We start from the raw sequence: 23,487 nt of genomic DNA on the forward strand, positions 1-23,487 counted from the left end.
CCCCTGCCAGTACCTGCAGTCCTCCGCCTGCTGGCTTTATCTGGCCAGCCGAGCTGCTTCCACACTTACAGGGCAGACTGGAAGTGCCGGTGAATTAGCGCCTCCTGCCCTCCATCCAGTGGCCAACAGGATGGGTGTATAAATGCCCCAGCTCCCTCGGCCCCCTCTCGCCCCACCCCGGGGATCACTCAGAGGTGACCACTCTGGCTGTCAGGGGGCCTCAAAGGGATTGAGCCCCCATGGTCCACCCTGGCCACTTGCTTGATCTCATACCCTAAATTGGCTGCCCTCTCTTCCTGGGCCCACTTCTCCCCTCCCCTGCCTGCGTTTGCCAACGTCACCTCCCAGATCAACTACTTGTCTCAGACCTTTGTCTCAGGGTCTGCTCCTGGCGAGCCAGCCCAGGGCTCCCGTCGTGGTAAAGCTACTAAGACATGCCCGTGCTCCCCGTATGTGCAGCTATGAGGGGAACTGATTGGTACTTGATGCGCGGACACAGGTTATGCTTTGCAGACATTTAAATGAAGATTTAATAATTTTGACAGCAGAGTTTTCTTTCTGTATTTGGGGCCAACACCCATATTTTTAAAGGGCCCCACTGTTTTTGTAGGTCCAAGGAACGGTACCGTCTGTGGCCAGAGGCTGGCGGGAAAGGGCCTCTTCTTGTTCAGGGGCGACATGGAATTAAAAGTGCCCACCCCTTCCGTGCTCATCTGTTCACCAGGCACCTCCTGTGAGCCTGGCACCCTGGCAGCCTGTGAGCCTGATTGGGGGTCCCTGCGTGGGGTGGGGAGAGACCCTAGGCAATGGACTGTTGACCTGCAGTGTGGCATTTAATCCTTACTTCAACACCTGGCGGGGTGGGGCTCCAGGCACAAAGCTTGACCGTCAGGCTTCAGAGCCCCATTGGTGATTCATGTCCTGGTTTCCTTTTTCCTAAAAAGGGGCTACTCACAACATACCTGATGGGATTGTTACCACGGATAGGCAGGCTGGTCACCAGTCGCCCGCTGAAGCCCTTTTTACTGAGCACCTACTCTGTGCCAGGCATTGGTCAGGCCCGCGAGGTGGATGCCGTATGAACCAGCCACTGCTCTGCTGGAGCTGATGTTGCAGGGGACACGTAGCAACAAGCAGAGATGTAGATTCGTGTAGGTGGAGGCCAGTGCTGTAGTGGGGATAGAGAAGGATAAGAGGGGGAGGGGGGAGGGGGGGCTTCTGCTTTAAAGCGGGTGGTGGGAGAAGGCCTCTCAGAAGTGAGCAAGGGGCCCTGCAGATTTCTGAAGAGAGTCTTCCAGGAAAAGGGAACAGCACATGCAAAGGCCCTGAGGTGGGACGGTAAGGACGGTGCCTGGGATGTTCACAGAACGGTCAGGAGGCCTCAATTGTAGCTCATTTTTAGTGCTGAAATGGAAGTCTGTTGAAGACACAATACAAGGCAGCTTATTTTTGCTATTACTATAAAATATCATGATCTCTCGATACATAACGTGCTATGTGAGATGTGAGGTACAGGAGGAAGTCTGAAGTTGTAACAAATGTTATTTTCTCTCAATCCTCTTAGGTAGGACTGTGAGTGAGTAGGTAACCTTCCTTGGGGATGACGTCTCAAATCTGAAATTTGGGCCTCTTGGGAAAGCTAGTTTTGGGCCAGTGGCTCTGTGCTCCTGGCATAGGCCTGACGAAAGGGGGTGCTTGCGGAGAATGGAGTGGAGAGGTTTTTAATCTCTGCCTGGGTGGTGGTAGTGGCTGTGGGTGGGGGAAGCTCTTATGTTCTGCCCAAGGCCAGCTCCTGGGGGGCTCGGCCAGTATGGGCACCTTCCTGGGGAGCCTGGTGGTTTCCAGAGTCAACACGGAGAACGAGGGGTAGGCAGCTCAGAGGCCCCACTGCGGACGGACAGCCTTCTCATCTCACATGTGTCTGGTTTCGTCTCTGCCGGTGGGCACTCCCCTTTCCACCCGGGGACACATGCCATCCAGGAGGAAAATGCAGACTAGTCTTTCTGATGCTGAAGAAGTGATGATTGGGGTGAGAGCCTGGTACGTGTAGTAACCTCTCCTGTCCAAAATTAAAAAAGGAAACCATACATTTATGTTACAAAATGACTTTTGATTTGAAAGTAGAAATTGGAAAAAAACAGAAATGAAGAAAGGAGAAAATTGAAATTACTTCTAATTCCACCCTCAGAGTTAGGTTCCGTGGCTAGTGATAAAACCCAAACAACAGTGCCTTAAATGATGTGGAATTTTCTTTCTTACTGAATTATAGGCTGCCCAGGATAGATATGTTGGCTCCACTGTCATTAGGGACATAAGCTCCTTCTGTATTGCTGCTCCATCTTCTTCAACCCCTGGCTTTTACTTCGTGGTATAAGATAGCTGCCTGACCTCCAGGCATCACATTTGCTATCCAAGCAGCAAGAAGGAGGAATAGCAAGAGCGAATCCCTGCCCATGCCTCCCATCATCTCCAAGGATACTTCCATGATGTCGTATGTAATACATCCACTTACACCTCCCTAGCCCAAACTAAGTAATGGGGCCACACCTAGTTGCAAGGGAAGCTGGGAAATACAGTCTTTATTCTAAAATCTGGAAAAGGAGAGACCAGATATTGGGCAACAGCTAGTAATCTTGGCCATACCCTCACACAGTGTAGGGTATTTCATTCCATACTTCTTTTTTCTATGCTTACGTAGAAATAATTTATTTAACCAAAACTGAGACTATATTTTATGTGCTCTTCTGTAACTTGGCTTTTTCCCCCCTAGAGATACATTAACAGTCTTTTTCTGTATCATTATATGGACTTCTGCAAACCATTTTTAGCACGATGTCCTTTTGTCAAGGTGGACCATAACTAAACCCCAAGTATTAGAATTTTAAATCAGATACTAAAGTTAAATCTTTTTTTGTTTTTTTTTGCGGTACGCGGGCCCCTCACTGTTGTGGCCTCTCCCGTTGTGGAGCACAGGCTCCGGATGCGCAGGCTCAGCGGCCATGGCTCACGGACCCAGCTGCTCCGCGGCACGTGGGATCTTCCCGGACCGGGGCACGACCCCGCGTCCCCTGCATCGGCAGGCGGACCCTCAACCACTGCGCCACCAGGGAAGCCCTAAAGTTAAATCTTGGTGGCACATGTGAGATTTAGTTTTTCCTGTAGGGCAAGTGCTCAGAACTTAAGTGGATGGAGCATAGCACTTGGGCTTTGTAGGAGCCGCTGCGCATTTGGGCGTCTTCCCAACTCTGGCCTGTGTGTGGCTGCTTAGTGCAGGCTCTCAAAAAGCCCCTTCTGCTGTTGTTATTGTTACTTTATTATTATTACTTCGATTCACTGCTGTTCTATGACACTCTGCTTCCCTGGACCCTGGGCCACCCAGATCACATAGGGGTTTGGGGTCTTCAGGGCACCCCCTTTCCTCTGTCCTTGTTATGGTCTGGGGGCTGCCCTGCCCCCACCTCCCCCACTTCTAGCCATTCCCCTGGCCCTCTCAGGTTTCGCCATATGTCTGATGAGGTCACCCCAGCCGAGGCGGGGGTGTCCTTGGGGGCAGGCGGGCCCTCTCCTCTCAGTGATCAGGTTGCTGGCATCCGTCTCAGAGGGTACCTTCGAGGCCTCTTTCCCTCCTTTTTATCTCCAGGGAGAGAATTATCCTCCCAAGGCTGTGGCTACAGGTTCCAGACAGATGGAGCCTCCCCAGGGGCACCCCAAAGGGCAGCTGCTACCTTATGCGGTTTTTTGTGTACAGTTACTCACTGCGGATGCATGTTGGAAATGGATTGGAGACTGCCTGGGTTTGAGGCCCAGCTCTGCTACCTACTAGCTGTGTGGCTTTGGGTAATCTCTTCACTACACTGGGCTTCAGTTCCCTCCTCTGTAAAATGGGCACAGTAATAATAGTACCTACCTCCTAGGATTGTTTGAGGAGTAAAACACTTAGAGTAGCACCTGTCCCATACTAAGGTCCAGAGGTGTCAGGTATGATAATAATTGCTAAAAAATCTGTTACTGTTATTAATATACTTTTCAATTCTGTACCTGTTACTTCTGGAGCCTATTCTGGGACTCCTTCCTCAGTTTTTCTCCCTCTCTCCCACCTTTCCTCCACATGTTTCTTGAGCACCTACCATGTGTCAGACAGTGTTCTGGATGCAAGGGGACAGCAGTGAACGAAACCATCTTCCACTGTGAGAGGGTGGACACTCTCTGGGGAAGGTGTTACCGAACAGTCAGATACATACAAAACTTAGTTGATAAGAGCACTGCCGATAGTGATGAATTCTGTGAAGGGTAACAGGGTTCAGACGGCTGTGAGGAGTGAGGCGAGACCCTCCTTTATACGGAGCCCGAGAGGGAGACATCCTCGACGAGGGGGCTCCCCTGCCAGTTGAACATCTTGCAGCGGTGGCTTTATACGGCAAAGGCCTGGGCGGGAGGACAGGGTCAGTGTGTTCAGGAAACAAAAAGGAGCCGGCACGGCTGCACCTGAAAGAGTAAAGCCCGAGTGGGGTGGAAAGGGCCCTTATCCTACAGGATCTTGTCGAATGTAGAAGGGAGCGGATTGTTTTCTAGGTTTTAGTAAGAGCCACTTCTAAGGCAAGGGTTTCTCTGCATCGGCACTATTGACGTTTGGGGCCAGATGCATCTTCGTGGAGGCCGTCCTGGGCATTGTAGGGTATTTAGCAGTATCCTTGTCCTCTACCCTTGAGACGCCAGCAGCACCCACATCCCCAATTGCGACAACTAAAAATGTCTTCAGACATGGTCACATCTCTTCTGGGGGATAAAATCAGCCCCCCTGGTCAAGGACCACTGCTCTAAGGCAAAGGGGGGCAGGGACAAGGCTGGCCTGGCATCAGGAGACCTGGTTCTGAACTGTGGCTTATCACCAACTTTTTGTTTGAACTCAGACCTGTGTCTCTCACCCTCTGGGTTTCTCAGTCAAGTTGGAGCTCGCTGGACATGGCAAACGCACAACTCTGCTACTCTTCTCCTTCCCATGGCCGTGGCAGACATCACTAATCAATTATGCTGTGTCTTCCTGTTCAGCTCAGAGCTCTGGGGACCGTGAAGGCACTTGGGTTAGGAGCTCTATGAGCAGCCTGTCTGGTCCCCTCCTCCCAAGCAGCAAGCAGGAACCAGACAGTCCTGGGCTCAGGTTCGGCTCTCTTGGTTTCTGGCTGCGTGACTTCTGTTAGGTTACTTCACTTATGAGCCTCAGTTTTTCTCATCTATAGAGTGGGACCAAAATAGCTACCCTGAAAGCTGATCATGGGGGTTGCAATGAACTCATGTCGGGACTTTGCTGGTCTCAGCAAATGTTTGTTGCATGAACGAATGAGAGCATGCCGGTCTCGTTCTGGGTATGGAATGGTGGGAACTCTCATCCGCAGCTGGTTGGAGTGTAGGTGGTACATTCGCGTTGGAGACCCATTTGTCATTAACCAGTCAAGTTGAACGTGTCTCTAATCTACGGCCACCCATTCCATACCTAGGTGTACACTTGGAGGAACTTGCACACCTGTGCTCAGGAGATTCAGGTGCGCCTAAAGGATCTGGAGCACCTGAGCCCCAGTGGGCCTCTTTATCACAGCATCGTTTATAGAGAGAACATTTGAAACAGCTTAAACATCTGCAGCCTGATAGTGGTTACTTACATCTGCTCAGCAATGAAATGGACAACTTGAGGTCTTAGTGTGGGGCTCCCCGGAAACAGATCCTGAGACTGATTCAAGGGCGAGCAGTTTCCTTGGGAGTTCGCCCCAGGAAGCACCAATAGCAGAGTCGGGGAGTGAGGCAGGGAAGGGAGGGCAGCTGAGAAAGGTGTGTCATCAAGCAGGTGACCAGTGCAGGCCCCTGGGGCCCTCGGGGAAGCAGGCCCTCACGTGCCTCAGTCCTCGTCTGTCTTTGCAGCCTGCTCTGCATGTGAGAGAGGGTCCTCACGCCAACAGACGCGGGTGCTGGTGGCTGAAGTGGTGCTGGGGCGCACCCCAGGGCTAAGAACCAAGGGAGGTGGGTGGGGGTTGGGCGGCAGGCGTTGCCAAGTGCACGTATTGATGTGGGTAAAGGTGGAAGATGTGATGTTGAGTGAGAAAAGGAAGTTGCTGAAAGGACGTCATTTATAAAAATGTCGTAAGCACGCAGAACGGTGTTCTTCATTGCTCGTCAATTCACACGTGCCTGGTAAGTGGGCGGAGGCATGTGTGGGAGCGAGGACCACATATCCAGGGCAGTGGGTGCCTTGCAGGATGGGCAGGTGCACAGGTAGCTCACCTCTCTCTGTAGTGATGCCTTTCTTCCTGTGTCTCCACTGAGGTTTAATATTTACAAGGTACCTGGGTGAAGTGCACGGATCTTAGGTGCACACTGATTAGGCTTTGCATATGCATTTGCCTGTGTAACCGCCTCTCAGATCAAGAAGTAGAATGTTTCCAGCCTCCGCCCTGAGGGCTTCCTCGCGGCCCTTCCCTGTCTGCACCTCCTCCAGACTTGATGAATTTCTTTTTGAAAATAGTTTAAAGCAAATTTGACATAATGCTAATAAGATTTGCTGAAACTGGGTAGCGATGCGTTTGTGGGTGTTTGTTAAATTTTCCTCTGTCCTTTTCTGGCTCCTTGACGTATTTCGTCATCATCATAAAGAGAAGAGGCGGACTTGGCCAGATGCAGGGAAGCGGCCCAGGCAGGGGTGCGGCATGGACACGGCATGGGCAAAGATTCCAAGGCCGGAGGAGGGTTTCAGGCAGCCCTGGAAACCCTGAGAACGGGCTTGTCTCTAAGGGAGGTTTCCAAGATGAGAGCTGCTTTTGGCCGAGTGTTTCAAAGCTGTCAAGGTTTGGACACGGAGTCACCCTGGAGGGTCCCTTTCACCATCCTGCCTGCACAGAGGGCATTGGCGCCGCCTGGAAAAGCCAGTCGTGCCGTGGGCAGCACGGGGGCTGGGCCCAGAGCCCCTGCCTGCCCATTCTTTCCGGGTCACGAGCTGCCCATTATGCCCATCACACCAGCCTGTTTGCGGCTCCTCTGTGGGTGGCCCGAGCCTCGCATTGTCCCAGCACAATAGTGGTGGCCGTGCTCTTGTGGAGAAAGTGGGACAGGAAGCTGTGATCTAGGCCAGCCGAGCTGCGCTCCCAGCTTCCTGCTCTCCCTGGTGGTGCTGGGTGAGGCTGCCTTTGTCGCTCTCCTGTCTGAGGAGGCTGGAGGCTGGACTTCCCGGCAGCATCACAGGCCCTGTTAAAACATCCTCTAGGAACTCCTGTCTCCTGACCCCTCTACCCGTTGTCCTTTAAAGAGAAAGATCATCAGGCTTCCAAGAAGCCTGAGTTGAGGTTCCTGCCATGTGTCGGGCACTGTGTCAGGCAAATTTTATCCTTCCTTTGATATGTGAGGGTTTACTGTGTTCCAGGCACTAGTCTAGGCCCTGGGGGTACAGCTGGGAAGCAGACCCTGCCCTCATGGAGCTCCCATTCACTTTATCCTAGTACATTCTGAAAGGTAGAACGACAGTATTACTATGATCTACTTATTTGCGAAGAGTAAACTGAGACTCAGAGATGCTAATGCACTTTCCTGAGGTCACACCACACGAAGGAGGAGGAATGCAGTTTAAACCCAAATCATTAGTCTCCAAACCTGGCCTCTGTTGCTGGATTGGGATAAATGTTTCATTCCAGCCATGCTCCCTTCTTATTTTGGTCTTTCCCTTAGGCACTGGTGTAGACTGCTTAATCTTAGTCTTTTTATCTGACAAATGGGCTCTTAATGCAAGATGAGAAGGTGATAAGTGCATGAAGACAAGGAGGGCATCCTGGAGGAGGTGACATTTGAGCTAAGGTCTGATGAATGAGAAAAAGCTGTCTCAGGACAAAGCTGGGAGAGAATATCCTTGCAGGTAAGAACAGCATGTGCAAAGTTCCTGAGGTAGGGATGTGCCTGGCAGGTGGAAGGAATAGAGGGGTTGAAGATGTGGCTGAAGATTATTGAGGTGTGGGGTGAGGGTGGAATGCTGGAAGATGAGTTCAAAGAGATTAACTAGTACAGGTCATGGGGACCTGTAGCTGTGGAAAGATGTGGATTTTTTTTTTTTTTAAGTGTATGGAGTAGCCATGGAGAGTTTCAAGCCATGGATTGATAGGATCTGATTCACATATTTAAAAGGATCCCTCTGGCTGTGTGTGTGGAGAAAGGAATAGGGATGAGGTGATTGCATTAGTCCAGGCAGGAGGTGTTGGTGACTCGGACCAGGTGGGTGGCTGAGGAGGTGGGGAGAAGTGGTCCAGTGTTTAATACATGTTGAAGGTGAAGCTGATAGCATTTGCTGATGGATGGAAATGGAGTGTCAGAGAAAGAGGGGGGTCGAGGACGACACAGGGTGGGGGTTTGGCTGGAGCACTTGGAAGGCAGAGGTGCCATTCCTCAGGCTGGGAAGGGCTTGGTGGTGTGTGGGTTTGGAGGGAAGTTCAGGAACTAGGTTTTGGATGTGTTAATTTGAGATGCCTCTTGGACATCCAGGTGGAGTTGTCGAGTTGTCAGAAATCCACCTAAGTCCAGGCTGGGGATATACACTTGGGCTGCAGGAACTGGTCGAGAACACGCTGCGGTGAGTGTGGACAGAGAGGCAGGGCCACTTTGCTGTGTGTTCCTGACTTTCCTCTCTGTGACCTGCCAGGTGGAGTGTCAGCGCACCTCTTCCTAGGAAAGCAGAGTCTGCAGGTGGCCGGCTCCCCGTAACATCCATGGATGTCCCTTCTCATGATGGGAAGGGATCCAGCAACCTCCTCTCTGCTGGCCTGCCCCTGCTTCCCTCCATCCTGGGCTGTCCCTTCCACCTCTCCCCACTCAGAGATCTCCCCTTTGCTCTAAACACCCATGGCAGGGAAGGTGACTGACAGGCCACCATGCCTCATCGTGGCCAGTGGACCGTGAAGTCATTTTCGCAGGGGACTCCGTGTTGTCAAGCTGGGGACAAGCCCTCGAGTCGGGGCACCCCCGGCAGAGTTCGCTGTCAGCGGGGCTGGCCTCAGTCTCCCTCCGATGCTCGCATGTCCTCCTCCCCACGCCCATGTCTGTTCTGTTTCCCCGGCCTGTCCACGGGGTGTCTCAGTGGCTCGTCCTCTGCCTGCTCTGTCCCACCCGTACCAGTGCCGGCCGCTGTCGTTGCTCATCGGTGGAGGGGCTGCACCCCTCCACTCTGGTCCCTCCACTTTCATGCCTGACCCCTAAAACCTAGTTCCTCACAAAAACAGATGGCTCTTTTGCCACCATTTAAAAGCTGGGAGACTTTGCTTTAAAAAAAAATCCTAATTTCTGGTTTCTCTTGGGAAATAAAACAAAAACCCAAACCCGGAACGTCTGGTGATACTGGGCCTGCTGCCCTCCCACCTGGCCGCACTCGGCGGGGACGAGTAGCCACCCCGCTTCGACGCATGTGAGCTTGCCTGTTCCCCACAGTCCCTGCCAGGCCCCGCCTTTATCGTCTGTCACATCACAGAGGAGGGAAATGATTTCTCTGTTCCAAGACCTTGAAAAAAGTGGCAGAACGACTCCGGTCTGTCCATACAGTAGGATCCTGGGCAGCCATGAAAAGAGAATGAGGGTGCTCCCCATGTAATGATACGGAGAGATCTCTAAGTGGAAGAAGCAGGTGCAGTGCATCCTGTGTATGCTGCTATCCCTTGGTGTGTAAAAAGGGGAAAATAAGAATATATGTGTGTGTGTGTGTGTGTGTGTGTGTGTATGTATATGTATATACATAAATATGTTTGTGTTTTTTTCCCCAGCTTTATCGAGATACAATTGACATGTAACACTGTGTAAGTTTAAGGTGTACAGCTTGCTTTAGTGCATTTATATATTGCTAGATGATTACCACCATAGTGCAACTTGAAGTATATAATAGAGTATAATTAACCATAATCACTGTGCTGTACATTAGGTCCCTAGAACTTATTCATCCAATAACTGGAACTTTGTACTCTTTGATCAGCCTGTGTATGTTTATTTGGAATGATACACAAATCCCTAGGAGCTGTGGTTCCCATGGGGTATGGGAAGGACTGGATGGATGGGGCCTGTGGTATAGGAGACGTTTCATAGTTTTGACTTTTTATATTTTTGATTTTTGAGCCATGTGGATGGTTATTATTTAGAAGTTAAGTTTTTAAGCAAGAGGAAAAAAAGGGAAAATGGATTGTAGTCTGAGAGGGTCCTGCAGGTGATGAAGCGGGTGTGAGTGCAGCTCATGAGGGCAGGGTTTGTGTTGGTCTCTGCAGAGCCTGGTGGAGTAGATACTCCGTAAACACATGTTGGCTGAAGGGCAGAGGAGGTTGTTGCTTATTTCCTGCCCACGTCCCTGGATTGTGGTGCCTCCCAGGGCCTAGTTGGCATTTGAACTGGTAACCCTTTTTTCGGGCCACCTCCGGGGGACTGGAGGCGTGGATGCTCACCTCTCCCTGCTTCTCTCCTCCAGGCATTCCTGCATCGCATCCGGCAGAACACGGCGGACTCGGTGGAGAAGGGCCTGACGGAGGAGAACGTCAAGGTGTGGACCCGGGGCTGGCCCCTTTCCCGACTGTCCCTACCGCTGTGTGTGGAGCTGCCTGTTCCTCCCGGGTGATGCTCAGAGGGTGCCCGGGTCCACCCCGCGGGCAGCTGCCTTTGGCCTCCCAATGGCTTGCCCCCTGCAGCCCCTGGAGGGCTCTGGGTCCTGCAAGCAGACAGTGCTTGGGGGATGTGAGGAGGACTCAGCCTCAGGGCCCCACTCCCCACCTCGAGGCTTTCCCCTTGCTCAATGCAACCAGCCTGTCTTCCAGCCTCCTTATGCCAGGGACCCTGGCTTGGAGCCAGTGGAAAATCCCTTCCCAAGTGCCCCTGGGAGCCTGGCACCTCCATCTGCCCTCCTGGCAGCCCTGGCCCCTGCCCTGCACTGGGTGTTGAGTGTCGAGGCTGGGCGGATGAGGAATTGGGTCCAGGCTAAGTCCTGGCTGTGGCTCCGGGGAGTTTTGAAAGGAAGTCAGTAGACCTTGTGTGTGCATGGTGGAGGCCCCAGCGGTCCCCAGGCCTGGCTTTCTAATGTGGCCTCACTCTCTGGGAAGCCACCTCCAGTCCTTGGGGCTCCAGGGTCCTGGTCCTCAGAGGGAGGGGAGACGGGGCAGGGTCGGGGTCAGAGGTACCAGCATGTACAGCATATAAAGGGCTTGGTCAAGCAGGACATCCCCTTGTGTGTGTCCTGGTTAATAAGGATACCTTGTACATTGACAATTCTGAGTCCAGTATTTTGGATAAGAAAGCTGAGGCTTAGAGATGTAAAGAGACCTACACAGGGCCAGTGCATGGCAGGTCCCTGGTAGGGCTGGGATCAAAGCTTTTCATTCATTCTTTGGGCAAATACTTACTGAGTACCTACTGTTTATTAGGTCTGTTTATTACAAACTATTTATTACAACTTAAAAACTATTATAATTAAAATTTATAATTTATTACAGTTTGAAAAAATTACCTTTTTTAGGAGGTATAATTCACACACAGTAAAGGGTACAATCTTAAGTGCAGGCTCCTCTGTGCCCCCCCAGTACATGCCCCCACCCCAAAGATAACCACTGACTTCTAGTGGCGTTAATTAGCTTTGCCTGTTCTTGCACTATATACAAAAATGAGCTCTTCTGTCATGCCCGGCATCTTTTGCTCACTGTTATGTCGCTGAGATTTGCCCATGTTGTGGTATGTAGCCGGAAGCCATTCTTTTTCATTGCTGTGTAGTATTCTGCAGTATGACTGTGCCGCGATTGACTCATTCATTCTCCCGTGGATGGATATGTGTGCAATCTCCAGTTTTTGGCTGTGATGACCGTTCTTGTCTATGTCTTTTGGGGGACACAGGCTCTAATTTCTTTGGGGTGTACACTCAGGTGACAGATACTTATTTTGAAATTCTGTAGCCATTCCTTGAAGTAAGTATAACAATAGGATCTATCCTATGTGTCTTTAACATAAGCAGATTTAACCATGTGAGCTGGACAGAAGAAGAGAGAGAAAAATAACCCAACAGTGTGGGTGATTCTTCCAGCCACTTCATGGGACAAGTGTCCCTCAGGGTGAGTTTGAGGAGGACAAAGAGGTACCCTGGCCTTCTGGGACTGCAGCTTTGACGAGTGGTCTCCTGCCCCTTGGCCTTCCCTGCTCCCTTTCAGGGCTCTCCCCCTGCAGACTGTCTGGTGCCTCCATAGGGTCCATGGAGTTGGTCTTCATTCCTTGGGACCTTGACACAAATGTCACCTTCTCAGAGCAGTTGTCCCTGGCCTCCATGTTTATTGATTGATTGATTGATTGATTTTTAATAACATCTTTATTGGAGTATAATTGCTTTACAATGGTGTGTTAGTTTCTGCTTTACAAAAAAGTGAATCAGCTATACATGTACATATATCCCCATATCCCCTCCCTCTTGCGTCTCCCTCCCACTCTCCCTATCCCACCCCTCTAGGTGGTCACAAAGCACCGAGCTGATCTCCCTGTGCTATGCAGCTGCTTCCCACTAGCTATCTACCTTACGTTTGGTAGTGTATATATGTCCATGCTACACTCTCACTTTGTCCCAGCTTACCCTTCCCCTCCCCGTGTTCTCAAGTCCATTCTCTATGTCTGCGTCATTATTCCTGTCCTACCCCTAGGTTCATCAGAACCATTTTTTCCACATATATGTGTTAGCATACAGTATTTGTTTTTCTCTTTCTGACCTACTTCACTCTGTATGACAGACTCTAGGTCCATCCACCTCACTACAAATAACTCAGTTTCATTTCTTTTTATGTCTGAGTAATATTCCATTGTATGTATGTGTCACAACTTCTTTATCCATTCATCTGTCGATGGACACTTAGGTTGTTTCCATGTCCTGGCTATTGTAAATAGAGCTGCAGTGAACATTGTGGTACATGACTCTTTTTAAATTATGGTTTTCTCAGGGTATATGCCCAGTAGTGGGATTGCTGGGTCATATGGTAGTTCTATTTGTAGTTTTTTAAGGAACCTCCATACTGTTCTCCATAGTGGCTGTATCAGTTTGCATTCTCACCAACAGTGCAAGAGGGTTCCCTTTTCTCCATACCCTCTCCAGCATTTATTGTTTGTAGATTTTTTGATGATGGCCATTCTGACTGGTGTGAGATGATATCTCATTGTAGTTTTGATTTGCATTTCTCTAATGATTAATGATGTTGAGCATTCTTTCATGTGTTTGTTGGCAGTCTGTATATCTTCTATGGAGAAATGTCTATTTAGGTCTTCTGCCCATTTTTGGATTGGGTTGTTTGTTTTTTTGATATTGAGCTGCATGAGCTGCTTGTATATTTTGGAGATTACTCCTTTGTCAGTTGCTTCGTTTGCAAATATTTTCTCCCATTCTGAGGGTTGTCTTTTTGTCTTGTTTATGGTTTCCTTTGCTGTGCAAAAGCTTTTAAGTTTCATTAGGTCCCATTTGTTTATTTTTGTTTTTATTTCCATTTCTCTAGGAGGTGGGTCAAAAAGGATCTTGCTGTGATTTATGTCATAGAGCGTTCTGCCTATGTTTTCCTCTAAGAGTTTGGTAGCGTCTGGCCTTACATTTTTGGCCTCCGTGTTTAAATGTCCAAATTCTTCCTCCTGCTCCACCCTGGGACTCCCTTCCTGTTTTATGTTTGTCTTTAGTGCTTCTTTTCACCTAGAAAACTATAGTTATTTGTTGGTTGTCTGTCCCCTTTCAGTAGAATGTCACCTCCATGGAGGCAGGCACGTCGTTGTTCCCTGTTGTGTCCCCAGGGCCTGGCACACAGTAGGGGCTCAGTTAGTACTTGCTGAATGAATGAATGGTGAGAAACCTTAGAGGGAACCGTAGGCCTAGCGACACTGGTGACCCCTGGCTGCCAGCTGCTGTGGGTGGTGAGTGAGGGATTGGGTGGGAGAGGGACTCTGTACCATATTTATTTTACTGTTTTGATTTTTGAACCCTGTGAATGCCTTCTTCAAAATTAAATTTAAAATGCACCTGTTTAGGGAATTCCCTGGTGGTCCAGTAGTTAGGAATCGGTGCTTTCACTGCCAGGGCCTGGGTTTGATCCCTGGTTGAGGAACTGAGATTCTGCAAGCCACACCGTGTGGCCAAATTAAAAAGAAAAAATGCACCTATCTAAAAAAAAAAACAAAACAGAAAAAGTAATTCATGCAGTTCAAAGGGCCTTAAGTCAGTGAAAATCTCCCCTAGTTCTTCTTCTTAGAGGCCCTGACGGTTAGCAGCTTGTGTTATTGTCCAGGGGGGTCTCTGCTTCTGCCAACATAGGAGTGGCCTTTGCATGTGTTATTTTACACAAATGGACCCATATTGGAATCCCACGTGGCACCATGATTCCCCCCCTCCCCCCGCAGTATAGATCAAGGATCATTCCAGGGCTCCAGATCCATTTCTACAGGCCTGCAGATTCTTTTCACAGGCTCACAGTGTTTCAGAATATGCCGTGTATTTAAATATAGCCAATCCACTTTATTTAACTGTTTGACGAGTCCCCATTAATGGATATTTGGCTTTTGTCTAGTCTTTTACTAGTGCACATAAGGCTGCAGTATATGGTCTTGGCCATCCACCCAGTGCTCAACCTGGGTGCAATGAACAAGTTGGGCTGGACGATTCTTTGCCATGGGGGCCGTCCTGTATTGTAGGATGTGTAGTGGCATCGCTGGCCTCTACCTATGAGACACCGGTAGGATCCTTCTCCCCAGTTTGTGACAACTGAAAATGTCCCCAAACATTGGCAGCTGTCCCCTGGGAGGCAAAACTAGCCCTGGTTGGAAATGACTGGTCAAAAGGTTAAATTCTGAAATGTAGAATTGTGGGTCAGATTGTGCATTTCAAACTTCATAGGTTCCTGTGGGGAAACAGGCACTCATATATTGTTTGTGACAGTATAAATGGCACATTTGGAACATCCTTCCCTATTGTATTTTCTGCTATCAGGTCATTTTAATAGGTGCCTGGAAGTACCCTCGTCGTTTTTAAAAATCAGTCCTATGTGTATGCATATGGCTGATTCACTTCGCTGTACGGCAGAAAGTAACACAACCTTGTAAAGCAATTATACTCCAATAAAAAAAAAATCAGTCCTATGGTTGGACATACCAGGTGTGTCTGGCCGTGATGAAGATTGTGATGGATGTCTTGGTATATACTCCTCTGCAGGCTGAGTGTGAAGTTCAGTTCCGCTGCTTCACTGGACCACGTGACCTTGGGAATGTTAATTCCCTTCTCTGAGCGTCCGTTCTTCATCTATGAATTGGGAATGATAATAGCTCCTGCCTCGTGGAGTTATAGTGAGGATTAGGTGCCATAAGTGCATATAAAGTTATTGGCACAGGATTAGGCATTAATCCTGTTTAGTAAACGTTGGCAGTACTTTTGTCAGTATCATGATTTCTGTTAGCTCCAGCGTATGAGACTGCCCGTTTTCCTACACCCTCCTCGCCTGCACCGGGGGGTTATGTAATTTTTTTTAAAGATTTATTTATTATTTATTTAATTTATTTTTGGCTGTGTCAGGTCCTGGTTGCGACACGTGGGATCTCTGTTGAGGCATACAGGATCTTTTGTTGGGGTGCGTGGGCTTCTCTCTAGTTGTGGCGTGCAGGCTGGGCGGGTGGGCTCTGTAGCCGTGGCACGCAGGTTCCAGAGCACGTGGGCTCTGTAGTTTGCGGCACGCAGACTCTCTAGTAGAGGCGTGTGAGCTCAGTAGTTGTGGTGCGTGGGCTTAGTTGCCCTGCAGCATGTGGGATCGTAGTTCCCTGACCAGGGATCAAACCCATGTCCCCTGCATTGCAAGGTGGATTCTTCCCCACTGGACCATGAGGGAAGTCCCTATGTATTTTTTTTTTTGTGCTTCATTTTGGTCTCCTCTACGCCTTGATTAATGTTCTCCTTGGCCCTCATTTTTCCCTCACAGATCCTGTTCTCAAACATTGAAGACATCCTGGAAGTTCATAAGGATTTCCTGGCTGCCTTGGAGTTTTGTTTACATCCGGAGCCGCAGTCTCAGCATGAACTTGGGAATGTTTTCTTAAAATTCGTGAGTACGATGCCCCAGCCCCTACCAGAGCCTGCAGCTTTTGGGAAGTGGGCTTCTCCCCCAGGTCTCCATTCCATCCACCCTTGGCTAGCTTCGTCTGCAGGTCTATCTGGGAGGGGGAGAGGCAGGTGGGCAGGTGGGTCCAGCCTCCACCCCCGGGAACAATGGACAGAGGGTTGGACCCAGCAGACTGGGGCTCTTTTTAGTTGGCTCTCCCTCCCTTTAATGTTATGTAGAGTGTGGTCCCCTTTTCCTCAGAGCTCTTTGCTGAATGACTGCGTCCTGGGGCTCCTCCTGGCCTGGCCTGGCGGGGCCCCTCTGCTGCAGCATGACTAAGAGGGTGGACTCGGGTCAGACACACCTGCATTTGAGTCCCGGTCTGGCCACCCACTGGCCACCGAGGGTGTCTGACCCTTGGGTGCCCCCTTGGGCTGCTGGACAGGGAGACTGATCCTTGTTGTAATAGCCACTCTCTTCCCAAGTCACTTAGAATTGTGAGGGGACAGCTGGAGGGAGGGGGGCAGCCTAGCCCACAGGAGGCAACTGCTTTTCTCTACCTGTGCTGCGTGGGACCCTCCCCACTGGGAGGAAACCCGCACTGGCCTCACGGGCATGAGGCCTGGGCCAGATTCCAGTCCTCTCTGAGCCTCAGTTTCCTCCTCAGATGGAGCAGTAGGGATAATGGTGCCTCCTTGGGTTGATGGAAGGACTCAAAGAGGTAAAGCAAAAAAGTGTGTAGCCGAGAGCAGCAGTTCTCAACCAGGGGGTGATTTTGCCCCCAGGGGACATTTGGCCACATCTGGAGACATGTTTGGTTGTCACAGCTTGGGGAGGGGCCATGCTACTGGCTTCTAGTGCATGGAGACCAGCGATGCTACCAAATAGCCCATAATGTGCAGGACGGTCCCCACAGCAGAGGATTATCCGACCTCAAGTGTCAGCGGTGCTGAGATGAGAGACCTTGGCCTGGAGCAAGCACTCGGTCCATGTCGGTGCTTACTTTTGTTGTCATTGTCATCGTTACTAACTCCCTTCTCCAGGGAATCACATCTGTATGGTCTGAGATTAGCATGGCAGAGCCGGGCTGCTCGTGGGCTGTGTCATCCTTGGCAAGTTGTTTTAACTTATCTGTGCCTCAGTGTCCTCACCTGTAAAATGGGTAAAAAACTAGACCTGACCCTTGATGTCCTTGAGGATCGAGTGAGCTAATGCAAGGAAGGGGAGAGGGCTCCGAACAGCTCCTGGCCCACAGTAAGTGCTCACTAAATGTTGGCTATTAGCTCTTCACGTGGCCACCATTCCTCAGCGTTTGAAATAGGATGAATGTGAGAGCAGACGGGTGAGATGGGCACTAATGGAGGGCGTGGTGCAGGGCAGGGATGTGATCTGCTTTGCATTTAAAGGGCTGCTGCTGGGGAAGTGGGGAGACCAGGAAGAGGTCACTGCACGTCTGAGATGATGGTGCCCATTGGCCAGGGTGGTAACCGTGCATGTGGTGAGAGGGGCTAGTGGCAGTACTGGTTAAGGACACATCTTGTTTTTTTTTCTCTTCCCGAGCCGCGAGGCCGGCAGGATCTTAGTTTCCCAACCAAGGATTGAACCCAGGCCCTAGCAGTGAAAGCACCGAGTCCTAACCACTGGACTGCCAGGGAATTCCCCAGGACAAGTATCTTGAATAGGAAAATAGAAAAGATGGGAGGGACAGTCTTCCCTTTGGGTTCAGAGGAAGGAGTGAGCCCCTATTTCTCTGGAGCCAGGCTGCTTAGGTTCCATTCCCTGTTCCATCACTGAAAAGCTGAGTGACCTTGGGCAAGTCACTTCACCTCTCCAGGCCTCAGTCTCCAACTCTGTAAAATGGGAGTAATGACAGTACCTGCTGTATGGTGCTGTCATGAGGATGAAATGAGTTAATTCGAGTAAAGCAGTGAGATCTGGCCTGGCTCCAAGCTGGTGCTGCATGAGTGTCAGCAATGGGTGTTATTCCAGCTGGGGCACCAAGGAAGGCTTTTGGGAGGTGGTGGCATAGTTGGGGATGCCTGTGACGTGATGACATCTGAGCCGAAAGTGGAATAGTCCATACTTTAGACGAAGTGGGGAAGGGGTCTTCAGGGTGCATTTTCCAGCTTGCCAATAACTCCAGGCCCCATGTGTCCCCCGACTTCTCTGCCTGAGCCGCGGAGGTGTGGTAAGCAGGTTTAGCGCGCTGGCCAGTGAGGGTCTCCGGCTCCTGAGCCCCTACTTGGGCTAATTTGCTCAGAGATGCAGGGGACGGCTGGAGGGAGGAAGGTGGGGATTTTAGAGCCCAGGAGGCAGCCTCTTTTCCATACCCTCTCCTGCGCTGCCCGGAACCCTCCTCATGTGGCCTCATCAAACTGGACATCTGTGAGGGCAGTGCCTACCCTCAGAATCCGGATGTGCCGACGGTGGATGTTCAGGCCTTTGTGGGGAGTCAAAAAAACTTATTTAAAAGGGAAATTTGCATGATTATTGGATGTGGAAAATGAGTGTCTCTTGCTATTAAAAATAAATGCAATAGAAACCAAGCTGTGTTACAGCATTCTGTCTAGAAACTCTTGCCCACCTGAGTCTCTGAGCCTGAGACCTGCGCTGGGTTTGATCAAAAGGAAGATGAACGGTGTCAGACTGGCTTTGGTGTCACAGCGCACCTTGCTGAGACCCTTCCTTGAGGTAATTGGAACTGAAAGCTGAAAAAGGAGTCAGATTTCTCCACGTATGATTCCGTGTTTTTAATTTAAAGTCATCTTTTTCATTTAACATTTGCAATCATCACCCCGCTCCCCCCAGGCTCATGGCAGACGGTGCTGAGTTCTTTTTAAAAGCGGCCACTGCTGTAGGTTGGTTTCCAGGAGCTGGAGGCCTGCGTACAGGTGGCCTGTTGGAAGCAGCTGAAGAAGGTTGCACAGTCTCCACCTGGCCTGACCCAACCTGGGGTTGGGGGAGCTCTGGAGCTGGCATGCCTCTTCCTTCAGGTCGCCCTGAATTGCCATGAGGTGGCGGGGCCTTTGCATCCCCATTGGACATGGGCTGTCCCGGGGAGTGGGTGGACAGCCTCAGGCCAGCCAGGCAGCTGTCTCAGGCTGAGGACGGTCCCTGGGGAGGGACTCACGGATAGGACACACTCACCACAGCATCCCCCAACAGCCCCAAAGGGAGGGGGCACCAGGGCCAGCCAGACAGCATCAGGGTTGTAAGGTGGTGACTGGGAACAGAGCTCTGTGGACAGGCTCTCCAGGAGAGGAAGGGGCACATCAGACCCTGTGAGGGGCCCTGGCTTACAGACCAGCCCACCGCTGCTGCCCAGCCAGTGGACAGTAGGGGACTCCCTCACACCCTCACCCCCAAACCCAACCACTAACTACTGAGGTGATTGCAAACTAGCACTCAGTGAACCTTCTCTTGGTGCTGGGTGCTGGTCTGAGTGCTTTACGTATATTAATTCATTACAACGTCACAACAACCTTTAACGGTGGGTGCTGTTATTATACCCACTCTACAGATGAGGAAACTGAGGCCCAGAGAGGGTAAGTCAGTGCGCAAGCTTACTCAGGCAGTGAGTGTTGGAGCCAGGATTTGAGCCAATGTCGTCTGACTCCTGGACTTGTGTTTCTCACCGTCTTACATGATAAAGTCCCTTTATATCATTATTAAGCACCTACCGTGCACCAGGCACTGTACTTGGCCCTGAGGATGGTGCCCTAAATAAGACAGCTTTGCTTTTTGCTGCCATGAGGCTCCATGAGTAGGGTTAGTCGGTTGACGGAGGAGGTCGTTTCAGATGTGGACGTGGGTTTGTGAAGAATATAAAATGCAGATGTGAGGAGTGACTCTCCTTGAGGTTGTCTGAAGTTGGGAAGTCAGGCACAGGGTTGCTAGATTGAGCAAATAACAACACCCAGAATGGTGGGTGTTTGGATGAATTTGGACTTCAGGTAAGCGACAAATAATATTTTAGCATAAGTATGTCTCATACAATGTTTGGGACATACTTCTACTGAAACACGATTTGTTGTTTATCTGACATGAGCACTCAGCTGAGTGTCTTGTGTTTTATCTGGCGATCGTGGTCAGGGAAGGCTTCTGTGAGGTGGTGACGTAGGGGATCTTGGAGAAGGATATTCCACATGGAGAGGAAGCCAGGGCAGGAGCCCTGGATGGAGCTGGAGCAGGCTTGGTCCACTGGAGGAAGGCAGGGAGGCCAGAGTGGTTGAAGCAGAGTCAGTGATGGAGCGAATCCAGGGATGTCACGGGGGGGCCCTGTCCTGCAGGGACTGCATTATGAGAGTTGGAGTGTTTAGCAAGAATTGGTGTGGTCTGTGTTAGGTTTTAGCCTCTTCACCCCACAGCTGTGTGGACAGGCGGAAGATAGCTTGCGGAAAGTGACCTGAATCTCATACTCCCCTCCCCACCAGAGAGGTCTACATGGCCAGCTCCTTCCCTTCTCCAAGTCTCAGTCTTTGTGGGTGTGCAATGAGTGGTTGGGAGCAGATGGTCTCCGTGGAGCTAGTGTCACCCCCTGGGTACTGTGGACGGCAGCCACCACTTCTGACAATCCTCGAGCTCTCTCTGGGGGCTAGAGCCTCTCCCCCAGCTGTCCCCAGCTGGCAGCTGTCCTCTTCTCCTCCTTCACAGCCCAAATCCATGGCCACACGCCCCCCCACCCCCACGTCTGTGTGTGCGCAATGGTTTGTCCGTTTCCTCCAAGCCAAACAAGCAAAGCCCCACGGGGCACCCCTAGGAGGAAATTGAACACTTGGCCTCTTAGCTGTCAAGGGTAGCATTTCCATATTTGCTGCATCTTCAGCCTGCGATGCAGCTGGGGTTGAGCTCAATGAAAGGAGATGGGAGTGATGAAACTCGGCATGGTTTTGAAGAGGGGTGTTGTCCTTTACTAAACTTAACTTCTCCAAGTCTCAAGCCTTCTCCCCTGCCCTTTTCACAGGCCGAAGGAGAGGATGACATCGCACAGTGTGTCAGAGAAGGGGCTCAGGGAATGAGGAATGACAAACCTGTGGCGATCTTATGACTTATTCCCCTCTCCTGCATCCATGGCAGACATTGCTAGTCAATCACAGCATTCTCCATGGGGTTCCAGAATTCTTGTCACTAGCGTCTCAGACAGCAGCACTTATTGATTGGGGTTGGCGTGTGAGAATGAACAGATTTCGCTGTGCTTCTTTGTCCAACCCCTTCACGGTACAGATGGAGATGAACAGGGAGACGGTCATCACACCAGACTTCATCACACCAGACTTGGGTCCATGTTTTTCATTTTCTTCCCCTCTTAGAGTGTGCATATATTAGGACTGTCTTCACTGCGAGTGACAAAAACAACTCAAATAGGCTTAAAAAAAAAAAGGACTTTATTGGCTCCTACAAATGAAATATTCAGGGTGTGTTGACATCAGGTATAGCTGGATCCAGGACCCCATATGATGTTTTCAAAACTTGGTTTTTCTTATCTCTAGGCTCTGCTTTCCTCTGTTTCGGCTTAATTCTTAGCGTGGTGGCAGAGGTGACCCTCAGCAGTTTCAGGGTGACAGTCAGCGAGCTTAGTAACAAAAGTTCAAAGAGAGCTTCTCTTCACAGCAGTTCCAACCTGAGTCCTTAAGGGCTCTCACTGGCCCAGTTTGGGTCGCATGGCCATTGCTGCCAGGACCAGGAGCTCTTTGATTGGTTTGGCCTGGGTCACACGCTCACGCATGGTGCCTGGGAGTGGAGTGGAGTCAGTGGGGTCAGAGTGTAGGAGGCAGATTCCCCAGGGGAAAAACTGGGGGCTGTGACCAGAACAAGGGGGAGTGGCTGCTGGGTGGGTGAAACAACACACGGGCCAGCGAAAAGCTGAGGCTGCCTTGCGGTGCACCAGGGCTGTCCGGAAGAAACGTGGGGCTGGTGTGAGGGTCTCGGGCACCACTCAATTCCTCCCTCTGCTCTCTTGCTTCATTCATCAAGTAGTCAAGAGGCCTGTGCTCTGTCTGGGACTTCAATCCCCACTGGCCATAGCCGTGACCTCATCAGTTTGCAAAGCCTGCCTCCATGGAGCTCATGGTCCAGGGGGTGGTTGTGGGGAGGTGGACAGTGCAAGAATGAGAAATCAAATATACCGGGAGGCGAGAGCCACCACAGTCCTCAAAATCTGCCTGGTGCCTTCCCTGGTGGCCTCCCCCAGACCTAAGAGTCCACTCAGCTCCCTTCCTCCTGACTCTGCCTGTCTCTTTTTTACCATTAAATCCTACCCATCCGGGCTTCCCTGGTGGCGCAGTGGTTGAGCATCTGCCTGCCAATGCAAGGGACACGGGTTCGTGCCCCGGTCCGGGAAGATCCTACATGCCACGGAGCGGCTGGTCCCGTGAGCCATGGCCGCTGAGCCTGCGCGTCCGGAGCCTGTGCTCTGCAACAGGAGAGGCCACAACAGTGAGAAGCCCGCGTACCACAAACAAAACAAAACCAAACCAAACCAAACCTACCCATCCACTGTCCCACCTGTCCTAGATGGATTCACCAATGGGATGATGAATTTGCTGAAATAGTAACCATGGCAATAATGGCAACATCGACAACACCAATAACAATAGCGGCTAATAGTTAAGGAGCCCTTACTATGCACTGTTTTACGCATTTACTGTGAGTTCACCTGATAACCCTCCCAGCGACCTTATGACGGGGAGGTCATGACTGTCTATAATTTATAGGCACGAATGCAGAGGCTCTGAAACATTACGTGCCTTGCCCAGGGTCACAGAGCTGGTGAGCTGGGGAGTCGGGCTGTGAACCTGGGTGATCTGGCTGTAGAACCTGGACTCGCGCTTATGAGGCTGACGCTGATCGTAGCCATGGGGGCTCCGGTGTCTTATCTTGGAGCTGTGCTAACAGCAGGGCCTCTAGGCTCTTGGCTGCAGAGCCGGACATCAGCGTGGGGGTTAGGAGAGGTTGGATCCTCCTTCTGCCACTTCGCTACGTGTGAGACCCTGGGCTCGTGACCTTTCATTGGTTTCCCACGTGTGAATGGGTTGAGTACAGTGATGACCGTGTCAGGTTACTGTGAGGTGTGAGTGAGCCTACCCGCGTGCATTCCAGGAGAGCAGAGGGTGGCGTGTCCTAACTGCTCAGTACATACTACGTGTTGGCCATCGGCTCTGGCTGTGGACACTTCGGTGCTCAGGGCATCTGCTCAGATGGTGTACACGGAGCCCCAGGGGGAGCTGGGCCGGGTTGGGGTGGCTTACTGATTCTGAAACCCATTCTCTCTCCTCGTTGGTTTCCTCTTTCCTGCAGCCACCCACCGGCAGGATGACTGGGGGCTTGTGCAGAAGCAAGACAAGCTGCTTACTTTGCAGACCCACCTTTTCCTTCCTTAGCTTCTTGGGGTCTCCTGGCCACCCCC

General features: G+C 50.9%; 1 protein-coding gene across 1 annotated transcript in view; it reads left to right on the forward strand.

Annotated features, from left to right (window-relative positions):
- The window catches only part of PREX1 (phosphatidylinositol-3,4,5-trisphosphate dependent Rac exchange factor 1), a 197,622-nt gene that overhangs the window by 71,337 nt on the left and 102,798 nt on the right, over window positions 1–23,487 (forward strand). Inside the window, exons 2-3 of the mRNA XM_060123573.1 lie at window positions 10,469–10,540; window positions 15,963–16,085. Of these exons, the coding sequence (XP_059979556.1) occupies window positions 10,469–10,540; window positions 15,963–16,085 (195 nt within the window). The remainder of the gene's footprint in view (window positions 1–10,468; window positions 10,541–15,962; window positions 16,086–23,487) is intronic.

The sequence above is a fragment of the Lagenorhynchus albirostris genome, chromosome 15 (assembly GCF_949774975.1).
Source record: "Lagenorhynchus albirostris chromosome 15, mLagAlb1.1, whole genome shotgun sequence".
Lineage (NCBI taxonomy): Eukaryota > Metazoa > Chordata > Mammalia > Artiodactyla > Delphinidae > Lagenorhynchus > Lagenorhynchus albirostris.